This window comes from Oncorhynchus clarkii, chromosome 3 (genome assembly GCF_045791955.1).
Source record: "Oncorhynchus clarkii lewisi isolate Uvic-CL-2024 chromosome 3, UVic_Ocla_1.0, whole genome shotgun sequence".
Lineage (NCBI taxonomy): Eukaryota > Metazoa > Chordata > Actinopteri > Salmoniformes > Salmonidae > Oncorhynchus > Oncorhynchus clarkii.
The window spans coordinates 49,125,580-49,137,930 of NC_092149.1; the positions used below are offsets into that span (position 1 = coordinate 49,125,580).

Sequence of the window (12,351 nt, forward strand, 5' to 3'; positions counted from 1 at the left end):
TGACCCTGAACTAAATAAGTGCAGAATGATGCCTGGCTGGAGGTGGATGGGCCACATAAACTCATGTAACCCAATATTGCATAAATGTGGAATACATGTAGTCAGTTGTCTTCCATACGTACACAAATAAACAGCATTAGGATATCTTAATGCACCTTGGAAATATAGACCTGTAAACACAGAGATACAATAGGTGGAAATATCAACTATGAATATTTATGATGAATGTGAGGGGGAGCTGATTAATAGACAACTTTCCAAGTAAAATTTGCTCTTATTCAGTGCTGTATGGTCCTGTCTGTCAAAAAATACATATAGTTACACATCTTTTGATGTTGTGGCTATTGCAATCGGCTCTAAGGAAAACAAGTGGGCTCAGACATCGAAATGAAATGTTTTGGAGACCAAGGTTCCTTGAAAGATGTATATTTAGCCCCTGCTCTTGTAATTTAGTCAGGGGGCCACCACAGATTATCTTTTGGGCCGTCCTGGATTTTGCCTCAAATCCAATATGGCGCCCAAATCCAACATGACTGCCATAATACCATTTGATGGAGTTAAAATCACATGTAAAAAAAAATTGGGGTAAAAAAAAATTCTTCCAAAAGGTTTCTTCAGCTGTCCCCATAGGAGCACCCTTTTTTGGTTCCAGGTAGAACCATTTTGGGTTCCATGTAGAACCCTCTGTGGAAAGTGTTCTACTTGGAACCAAAAAAAGGTTCTTCAAAGGGTTCTCCTATAGGGACAGCCAAAGAACCCTTTCAGGTTCTAGACAGCAGCTTTTTTCCAAGAGTGTAGATGATAGGTATTTTTTTCAGAACTGTGTTCAACACTCATGGCCATAAAGGCTGTTTTGGTGTAAATACATGTTATTCTGAATCCAATATGGCCAACCTAATTACACTCAAACACCTTCACCTGCATATAAATTGCCCTGGTTTATTTTGTATTGTGTTATTTTGTCTTGCCTCTGTTGTGTTCCAGTAAAAATCAGCCGTTTCCAGCTACAATAGTCATTTACAACATTAACAATGTCTACACCGTATTTCTGATCAATTTGATGTTATTTTAATGGACAAAAAATGTGCTTTTCTTTCAAAAACATGGACATTTCTATGTGACCCCAATCATTTGAATGGTAGTGTATTTATTTTTTAAATATCAAAAAGTAACACAAAAAAATTACATAACAATAACGAGGCTATATACAGGGGGTACCGGTACAGAGTCAATGTGCAGGAGTACAGGTTAGTCGAGGTAATTTGTAAAGTGACTATGCATAGATAATAAACAGCAAGTATCAGCAGTGTAAAAACAGAGTGGGTGGGGGGTCGTCAGTGTAAATAGTCCGGGTGGCCATTTGATTAATTGTTCAGCTTGGTTTGGTTGTAGAAGCTGTTAAGGAGCCGTTGGATCCTAGACTTGCCGTGAAGTAGCAGAGAGAACAGTCTATGACTAGCGTGCCTGGAGTCTTTGACCGTTTTTAGGGCCTTCCTAAGACACCACCTGGTATAGAGGTCCTGGATGGCCAGTGATATACTGGGCAGTACATACTTCCCTCTGCCATGCAGTCAGAGGCCAAGCAGTTGCCAGCACTACCTGCCAAATCAGGTAGCTTAAATTCAACTAGTCAGGTGCAGCTGTATAACTTTTTGAGGATCTGAGGACCCATGCTAAGTCTTTTCAGTCTCCTGAGGGGGAATAGGCTTTGTCGTGCCCTCTTCACGACTGTATTGGTGTGTTTGGACCATGATAGTTTGTTAGTGGTGTGGACACCAAGGAACTTGAAGCTCTCAACCTGCTCCACTACAACCCCGTCGATGAGAATGAGGGCGTGCTCGGTCCTCTTTTTCCTGTAGTCCACAGTCATCTCCTTTGTCTTGATCACGTTGAGGGAGAGGTTGTTGTCCTGGCACCACACGGCCAGGTCTCTGACCTCCTCCCTATAGGCTGTCTCATCGTTGTCGGTGATCAGACCTACCACTGTTGTGTCATCGACAAACTTGATGATGGTTTTGGAGTCATGCTTGGCCATGCAGTCATGAGTGAACAGGGAGTACAAGGGGGGACTGAGCGCGCACCCCTGAGGGGCCCCTGTGTTGAGGATTAGCGCAGCGGATGTGTTTTTACCTACCCTCAGGACATGGGGGCGTCATGCCAGGAAGTCCAGGATCCAGTTGCAAGTAAATGTGTAATAGATTATGGTCATTATGTGCTAAACTATGTTGAATATTGGCCTGTTGGAAAATAAACTCCCTACTACATCACCCAGTTCAGGCTGAATTTGTTTTACACTACCCGGTCAAACATTTTTAGAACACCTACTCATTCAAAATATTTTTTTATTTGTTTAACACTTTTTTGGTTACTACATGATTTAATTTGTGTTATTTCATCATTTTGATGTCTTCACTATTATTCTACAATGTAGAAAATAGTAAAAATTAAGAAAACCCCTTGAACTAAAACTTTTGACTGGTACTGTATCTCGAGAGAACCTGTGCAAAGTGCATATTGAACTCACAGAAAAAAAACAAAAAAACAAAATGGAATTCAAATAATTGAACTGATGTCAGTAAATGTGTTGTTTATAAAAAACAAAAAGAACACATTTCGGTTAATCGCTCAGCACTACTTTTCTATATCCAGACGATGTTGTGTGAGTGTAATTATGGCTCGCTTGTTGGATTCCTAACATAGTTGAATTACACTAAAATAGTATTGAGTAGAGTACACAAATCTGAAAGATGTCTCTCAATTAAAACATGTACTGTATATACAGGTAATTAAACTACCATTTAATGGTGTTGTGGCAGCCATATTGGATTTTGGACATCATAATGGTTTTAGAGTCAAGACTATGCGGGGCCCCGTTATGTAATTGCAAGAGGCTGAACTTATAACATCCACAGAAGAACCTTTAACTGAAAATAAATGACAGTTTTCACTGTCTCAGCCCACCTATTTTCCTAAAAGCTGATTAGAATACAATACCTAAAATATAATAAAGACATGTATAGCTGTATGTACTTTTGTCATGCAGGACCATACAAATTTGACTTGGAAAGTTGTCTATTAAAGAGATTCTCCAAGAAGGGCCTTCTTCAGGGAGGTGATCAAGAACCCGATGATCACTCTGACAGAGCTCCAGAGTTCCTCTGTGGAGACGGGAGAACCTTCCAGAAAGACAACCATCTCTGCAGCACTCCACCAATCTGGCCTTTATGGTAGAGTGGTCAGACGGACGCCACTCCTCATTAAAAGGCACTTGACAGCCCGCTTGGAGTTTGCCAAAGAGGCACCTAAAGACTCTTAGATCATAAGAAACAAGATGCTCTGGTCTGATGAAACCAAGATTGAACTCTTTGGCATGAATGCCAAGCATCACATCTGGAGGAAACCTGGCACCATCCCATGGTGAAGCATGGTGATGGGAGCATCGTGCTGTGGGGCATGTATTTCAGCGGCAGGGACTGGGAGACTAGTTAGGATCGAGGGAAAGATGAACGGAGCAAAGTACGGAGAGATCCTTGATCAAAACCTGCTCCAGAGTGCTTAGGACCTCAGACTGGGGCAAAGGTTCACTTTCCAACAGGACAACGATCCTGAATGTCCTTGAGGTGCCCATCCAGAGCTCGGTCTTGAACCCGATCAAACATCTCTGGAGAGACCTGAAAATAGCTGTGCAGCGACACTCCCCATCCAACCTGACAGAGCTTAAGAGGATCTGCAAAGAAGAATGGTGAAAAACTCCCCAAATACAGGTGTGCCAAGCTAATCGAGGCTGTAATCGCTGCCAAAGGTGCTTCAACAAAGTACTGAGTAAAGGGTCTGAATACTTATTTAAATGTGATATTTCAGTTTAAAACGTTTAATGCATTTGCAAAAATGTCTAAAACCCTGTTTTTGCTTTGTAATTGTGGGGTATTGTGTGTAGATTGATAAGGGGGAAAAAGCATTTAAATCAGTTTTAGGGGTCTGATTACTTTCCTAATGTACTGTGTATGTCAAAAATAAAGCTTACGTTCTTCATACATTTTGTGGTAGAGATATTCCACCTTTTGTATCTCTGTGTTTACAGGTTAATATTTCCAAGATGCATTAAGATATCCTAATGTTTTTTGTTTGTGTAAGTAGGGCAGATAACTGACTACTTGTATTCCACATTTGTGCAATATCAGAGCTTGCAAAACTGGTTACATGAGCCTATAGCCCCCCCCCCCCCAACCATCTATGGGATATATTAGAGATGTGAAAAACATGGTTGTGTTTTGTTCTACCGCGAGTAGGGATATCTCCAAAACTAAAGCTCTTTTTGAGGATTGGCCACTAAATCAAATCAAATCAAAGTTTATTTGTCACGTGCGCTGAATACAACAGGTTACAAGTTACAGGTTACCTTACAGTGAAATGCTTACTTACAGGCTCTAAACAATAGTGCAAAAAAAGGTATTTGGTGAACAATAGATAAGTGAAGACATTTTTAAAAAACAACAGTGAAAAGACAGGCTATATACAGTAGCGAGGCTACATACAGACACCGGTTAGTCAGGCTGGTTGAGGTAGTATGTACATGTAGATATGGTTAAAGTGACTATGCATATAGTTTGGCGGATGGTTTGGCGGAAGGTGGGACACAATGCAGATAGCCCGGTTAGCCAATGTGCGGGGGCACTGGCTGGTCGGCATAAATTGAGGTAGTATGTACATGAATGTATAGTTAAAGTGACTCTGCATAAATTATAAACAGAGAGTAGCAGCAGCATTAAAAGAGGGGTTGGGGAGGTGGGCTAGACAATGCAAATAGTACGGGGACCATTTGATGGCAGGCAGCTTAGCCCCAGTGAAGTAGCCCCAGTGAAGTACTGGCCCGTACGCACTACCCTCTGTAGTGCCTTGCGGTCAGAGGCTGAGCAATTGCCTACCAGGCAGTGATGCAACTGGTATTTGAATCTTGTGTAAGGTCAGTGGTCTAGTCGATGTTGCAGCTGTAGAACCTTTTGAGGTTCTCAGGACCCATGCCAAATCTTTTTAGTTTCCTCAGGGGGAATAGGCTTTGTCGTGCCCTCTTCACGACTGTAAGATAGAGAGATGATAGGATCTCCCAGATTGGCGCTTGACAAGGGCCGTGCTCCGCTCCCCTGATCATTGTGTATGCGGCAATTACAGTCGCCTCTTCGACACTCCCGCTATTGTTCCCTATCCCCCTATCTGTCTGTCCACACACAGAAAGTAGAAATGACCAAGAACGAACCCTGAGAAGTCCACCAAAAAAAACCACACACACACTTGTTTAATTGCGAGCATTTGACAACAAGAGCTATTCATTAGCTGGGCATTGAGACGGGCTTGATGAAGCTTGGGGGTCGGCGACAGCTGCCAAGACTGGAAACTCGTTACCCCTACTGCTGCTCGTCCTTGTCACATGTTTGGAGCTCATCTCGTCAAGTCTCTTCTCATCTGCTCCATCGGTCTTTCCAGAAGTAGCTTGTTTATGGAGTAGCTTGTTAGCTTAACTAACTGCCCTGAACCGGCTTACCCTTCTTATGTACCATGTACAATGCTTCATTTCCGGTGCTAGTTTCATTCTAGGCTCCACAGCACAGTGTGTTGTTGGGGACTATTGATTGTGTACTAATGTTGGCTACTACGTACACTGTAAAACGCTCTCCATTAAAGTGCTCTTCTCTGAGAGTTTCAGAGTAGGGTGATGTCACCTCAGATCTGTACTGAGCACAGGTCAGCTGAAGTCGGGCCGGGGGGGAGGCGGTTTGCTGGGGTCTGGAGTGTTTTTTCTTGTATCCAGACAGTTTCAGACGGCAGGAGAGAAGAGTGAGAGCGGAGTGACAGACATGATGTGCAGTAGAGAGCGAAAGCGCTCGTCTTTGCCAGTGTTGTCTCCATAACTGTATTCATTCATGGTTTGCGGAAGTATTTGATTTGATTCAAATGAATCCCATTTTTACAGCGCCCTGCTTGTCATCTCTAGTATGCCCTCAATAGCAATGCCAACAAAAAAGCCTGCGTAATCCCTGTCTCCGATTTCTGTAATTTGTGTTGTGTACGTTCTGCTCTATAGTTGTGTTTTGATGGACCCCCGCTTCCTCTCTCTAGCCTCTGAGCCCAACTTGAAGCTCCGGTCCAGGCTAAAACAGAAGGTAACGGAACGCAGAAGTAGCCCACTTCTGCGCAGGAAGGACGGTCCAATTACCACCGCCAAGAAGCGCTCTCTGGACATGGCTGGTAAGCTTCTTCCAGCTCAAGTGGAACATGTGCAAACTTGCGCGGCCCTTGCGTCTATGACTTCAGTACTTTTCTGTAGGTTGAAATCAATAGGTTTCCAACCTGGTACATTGATCAGTATGCATGTTGTGTGGGAGCCTCATGTCTTGTGTTTTATGTATTTTTTTTGTAGAATCGGCCTGCAACAGCGCTCCTGGCTCGGGCCCCAGTTCGCCCAACAACAGCTCCAGTAACATCACCAATGAGAATGGCATCGCTGGCTCCATGTCCAGTAGTTCAGTAGAGGTAAGCACTAAGCAGCCACTCAAGCATTTAACCCACATTAAGCTGTTAGCTTACTGTGACCATGCAGAAACCAGGAGCTTCTGATATACTGTACTGTTCTCTTTTCAATCTGCTCTGATGTTGACTGTTCCCAGTCACATTGCTGAGGGCTGTTTGCTTAATATGGCCCAAGCCAAACAGCATGTTTACGTCCCACCTGTTAGTTGTTGGCTCACACTGTCAGGCGTGTGCATGTGTGACTGTTTGTGTGTGTAAGTATGTGCACATGAGTGTGTAAATGCAAGTGTCTCTGTGCATAGGGTATGTGCATCTTTGTATCCTTGTGAGTATCTAAGGCTCTGAGCGTATGTGTCTCTGTAAGCAACATGTGCTCCAGATGGCCAGTGTAGACAGGAGGCCACAGGGGTCCGGGGGAATGACCAGACAGGGCTGTTTATTTTTGCAGAGGGGCCTATTTGTCTGGCCTGTGTCTGTGTTTCAGTGTCTCTTTCTGACTGTGTGCTCCTCTGTTTGCAGGCCTCCCCGGCCCACAGGCTGGCTGGCCGAGAGGGCCCCTTGAGCCAGCTGTCTCTGTACACATCGCCCTCGCTGCCTAACATCACCCTGGGCCTGCCAGCCACCGGCCCTTCCAGCGTTAGTTCATACACCCACTTTTCTCTCGTTCTTTTAGTTTTTACTTTCGTTCTTTCTTTCCGTTCGTTAGTATCTTTCTAACCTGACATTTCACTTTCTCCCTTTCTCTCTAGCCCACTTCCCCCCCACACTCTCCACCGCCTTCCCCCAATTTCTTATTTTCTCCATCTAACTTGCTATTTCTCCCCATCTTTTCTCTCACTCACTCTCTCTTTCCTTTTCTCGCTCTCTCTCCTTTCTTTCTCCTCTCCTCCGTCACTTTGAGGGCTTGCTTGCGCACATGGCCCTTTCAGAGTGGAAGAGTCTACATAGAGGAGGCCCTGTCTAGACCTAGTCCATCTGTCATATGTGGCTTTTCAGCCTCACTCCATTTCAGAAAGGCCCCGTTGAAAGACAATGACCAGCAGTCAGTGACGCATGTACTACTCACTCTCACTCTCTCTCACTCTCTCTCACTCTATATCCGTTTCCAACTCTTCCAAGTCAGTTCAGGCAGAAGGTTATTAGTTCACTGTAGTTCACTTATATATTTTGCCCTGTAATGGTTTAGAGGGAAATTACACTACAGTTAGATGTTTATTGGTTTGCATTAGGGGCAACTTTTATCCTATCTCTCTCACTCTCTCTTTCTCTCTCTCTGTGTCTCTGTCTCTCCCTCTATTTGTCCCTTCGGATGACGTCGGGCCAGCAGGAAGGTGACAGGCTTTCAATGCACGATAGGCTGCAGCAGGGCTTCCCCATAACCACTCCCTTCATCCCAGGGGCCCACCTGCCCTCCTACCTGACCGACGGGGGCTCGGCACACAACCCCCTCCTCCAGCACATGGTCCTCCTGGAGCAGTCCCAGAACCCTCTAGGTCTGTCCTGCTGTAAGCATATCCACTCCGTCTCAGGCACATCATCTCCAAAACCTGGTTTTAAAAGGACCACCTTGCGTTATGGTATCAGTGGCGGCTGGTGAAAGGAGGACATGTTAATTAATGTGGTTGACATTTCCATTCCAGCCAGTACAATGAGCCTGTCCCCCAGGTTTAAAGTGACAGCAGTCTCCACTGGTTGAGTACCCGATGTTACTTGTGGATCATCCTATTCGTGTTGTGTCTTTGTTTTCATGTGTTTCAGGCCTGGGCGGAATGCCCCTGCAATCGTCCTCCATCCACAAGCTGCGTGGGCAGCACCGTCCCCTGGGGAGGACCCAGTCGGCCCCTCTGCCCCAGAACGCCCAGGCCCTGCAGCAGCTGGTGGTCCAGCAGCAGCACCAGCAGTTCCTGGAGAAACACAAGCAGCAGTTCCAGCAGCAGCAACTCCACATCAACAAGGTGTGTGTGCATGCATCCTTTGTTCTTTTATGTGTGTGTGTGTGTGTGTGTGTGTGTGTGTGTGTGTGTGTGTGTGTGTGTGTGTATATGTCTGCTGCGTTATGAAGCACAAGCAACAGGCCCAGCAGCAACACAACAACTGTACATCGGCAAAGTATTGCCTGTCCAGTGTGCATGTTATGGAGGAAGCCGCGTCCTTCTATGGTCGCGACAGGAAAGAGCTCAGTGTGTGTGTATTTATGTGTGTGTGTGTGTGTGTGGTGATTAGGGAAGATGGAGAATCATAAGAATCATAAGGTCAGAGCAGGGTGGGGGTGTAGAGATAATTATTGCTATTTTTTCTCCCTCTTGAATTTCTCTTGTATTGTGACATTCCTGAGGATTATATGGTGGGTCTAATCCTGGATGCTGATGGATTAAAACTGCGTTCCAGCCGGTGTCTATTCCACAAGTTACCTCTGGCTAAGGCTATGACATTGTAATACCTATTTAGTGCTCCATCCCACTGCATAATCTACTGTCTCATCAGCCCAACCAGGCAATTTAGAAACTTGATCTCCACTGTGAAAAGCATCTAGACATTTCCCCTTTCTTTTAGACTACCAATTGGTTTTCAACAGCATAGATTTGTATAAACCTTGCTGTCTCTCTCTCCGACGTTTGCAACATCGTTTCAATATTGAAATCCGATCTCCACTGTCCCATTGAGGATTAGCGTGTCACGATGAGACTGCTTTTCTCAAACAGTTGAAATCATGAGTCAGCATAATTTTTATGGATATATACAGTATACAAAGAAATGTCAATAGAAAAAGAGGTGATACAAAATTAAATGCAGCTAGTTTGCTGTCTTTCCAGCTTCTGTTTGAAGTGGTTGTGTTAGCTGTGTAGTTGGCTAGTAGCTCCTCTGAACAGTGTCCTGGCGAGGGAGAAAATTCCAGACTGTGTTAGACGTAGTGATAATGCCCTCGAATCCTGTGTTTGGAGGATATATTGGCACGGTTTGCTGGCTCTCTTGACAGTACACAGTTGAAGTCGGGAAGTTTACATACACTTAGGTTGGAGTCATTAAAGCTTGTTTTTCAACCACTCCACACATTTCTTGTTAACAAACTATAGTTTTGGCAAGTCGGTTAGGACATCTGCTTTGTGCATGACACGAGTCATTTTTCCAACAATTGTTTACAGACAGATTATTTGACTTATAATTCATTGTATCACAATTCCAGCGGGTCAGAAGATTACATACACTGAGTTGACTGTGCCTTTAAACAGCTTGGAAAATTCCAGAAAATAATGCCATGACATTAGAAGCTTCTGATAGGCTAATTGGCATAATTTGAGTCAATTGGAGGAGTACCTGTGGATGTATTTCAAGGCCTACCTTCAAACTCAGTGCCTCTTTGCTTGACATCATGGGAAAACCTAAAGAAATCAGCCAAGACCTCAGAAAAAAAATTGTAGATCTCTACAAGTCTGGTTCATCCTTGGGAGCAATTTCCAAATGCCTGAAGGTACCACGTTCATCTGTACAAACAATAGTACGCAAGTATAAAAACCATGGGACCATGCTGCCATCATACCACTCAGGAAAGAGACGTGTTCTGTCTCCTAGAGATGAACATACTTTGGTGCGAAAAGTGCAAATCAATCCCAGAACAACAGCGAAGGACCTTGTGAAGATGCTGGAGGAAACAGGTACAAAAGTATCTACAGTGCCTTGCGAAAGTATTCGGCCCCCTTGAACTTTGCGACCTTTTGCCACATTTCAGGCTTCAAACATAAAGATATAAAACTGTATAATTTTGTGAAGAATCAACAACAAGTGGGACACAATCATGAAGTGGAACGACATTTATTGGATATTTCAAACTTTTTTAACAAATCAAAAACTGAAAAATTGGGCGTGCAAAATTATTCAGCCCCTCTAAGTTAATACTTTGTAGCGCCACCTTTTGCTGCGATTACAGCTGTAAGTCGCTTGGGGTATGTCTATCAGTTTTGCACATCGAGAGACTGACATTTTTTCCCATTCCTCCTTGCAAAACAGCTCGAGCTCAGTGAGGTTGGATGGAGAGCATTTGTGAACAGCAGTTTTCAGTTCTTTCCACAGATTCTCGATTGGATTCAGGTCTGGACTTTGACTTGGCCATTCTAACACCTGGATATGTTTATTTTTGAACCATTCCATTGTAGATTTTGCTTTATGTTTTGGATCATTGTCTTGTTGGAAGACAAATCTCCGTCCGAGTCTCAGGTATTTTGCAGACTCCATCAGGTTTTCTTCCAGAATGGTCCTGTATTTGGCTCCATCCATCTTCCCATCAATTTTAACCATCTTCCCTGTCCCTGCTGAAGAAAGGGAGGCCCTAACCTTGATGCTGCCACCACCATGTTTGACAGTGGGGATGGTGTGTTCAGCTGTGTTGCTTTTACGCCAAACATAACGTTTTGCATTGTTGCCAAAAAGTTCAATTTTGGTTTCATCTGACCAGAGCACCTTCTTCCACATGTTTGGTGTGTCTCCCAGGTGGCTTGTGGCAAACTTTAACCGACACTTTTTATGGATATCTTTAAGAAATGGCTTTCTTCTTGCCACTCTTCCATAAAGGCCAGATTTGTGCAATATACGACTGATTGTTGTCCTATGGACAGAGTCTCCTACCTCAGCTGTAGATCTCTGCAGTTCATCCAGAGTGATCATGGGCCTCTTGGCTGCATCTCTGATCAGTCTTCTCCTTGTATGAGCTGAAAGTTTAGAGGGACGGCCAGGTCTTGGTAGATTTGCAGTGGTCTGATACTCCTTCCATTTCAATATTATCGCTTGCACAGTGCTCCTTGGGATGTTTAAAGCTTGGGAAATCTTTTTGTATCCAAATCCGGCTTTAAATTTCTTCACAACAGTATCTCGGACCTGCCTGGTGTGTTCCTTGTTCTTCATGATGCTCTCTGCACTTTTGACGGACCTCTGAGACTATCACAGTGCAGGTGCATTTATACGGAGACTTGATTACACACAGGTGGATTGTATTTATCATCATTAGTCATTTAGGTCAACATTGGATCATTCAGAGATCCTCACTGAACTTCTGGAGAGAGTTTGCTGCACTGAAAGTAAAGGGGCTGAATAATTTTGCACGCCCAATTTTTCAGTTTTTGATTTGTTAAAAAAGTTTGAAATATCCAATAAATGTCGTTCCACTTCATGATTGTGTCCCACTTGTTGTTGATTCTTCACAAAAAAATACAGTTTTATATCTTTATGTTTGAAGCCTGAAATGTGGCAAAAGGTCGCAAAGTTCAAGGGGGCCGAATACTTTCGCAAGGCACTGTATATCCACAGTGAAACGAGTCCTATAGCGACATAACCTGAAAGGCCGCTCAGCAAGGAAGAAGCCACTGCTCCAAAACCTCCATAAAAAAGCCAGACTACGGTTTGCAACTGCACATGGGGTCAAAGATCGTACTTTTATGGAGGAATGCCTCTGGTCTGATGAAACAAAAATACAACTGTTTGGCCATAATGACCATCATTATGTTTTGAGGAAAAAGGGGGAGGCTTGCAAGCCGAAGAACACCATCCCAACCGTGAAGCACGGGGGTGGCAGCATCATGTTGTGGGGGTGATTTGCTCCAGGAGGGACTAGTGTACTTCACAAAATAGATGGCAGCATGAGGAAGGAAAATTATATGTATATATTGAAGCAACATCTCAAGACATCAGTCAGGAAGTTAAAGCTTGGTCGCAAATAGGTCTTCCAAATGGACAATGACCCCAAGCATACTTCCAAAGTTGTGGCAAAATGGCTTAAGGACAATAAAGTCAAGGTATTAGAGTGGCCATCACAAAGCCCTGACCTTAATCCTTAAT

The 12,351-nt window shown here is 43.9% G+C and overlaps 1 protein-coding gene across 1 annotated transcript in view; it reads left to right on the forward strand.

Moving 5' to 3' along the window:
* LOC139405996 (histone deacetylase 4-like) overlaps positions 1 to 12,351 on the forward strand; it is a 170,795-nt gene that overhangs the window by 103,525 nt on the left and 54,919 nt on the right. The window contains exons 6-10 of the mRNA XM_071148452.1: positions 6,115 to 6,243; positions 6,416 to 6,528; positions 7,045 to 7,161; positions 7,835 to 8,030; positions 8,284 to 8,480. Coding sequence (XP_071004553.1) covers positions 6,115 to 6,243; positions 6,416 to 6,528; positions 7,045 to 7,161; positions 7,835 to 8,030; positions 8,284 to 8,480 — 752 coding nt within the window. The remainder of the gene's footprint in view (positions 1 to 6,114; positions 6,244 to 6,415; positions 6,529 to 7,044; positions 7,162 to 7,834; positions 8,031 to 8,283; positions 8,481 to 12,351) is intronic.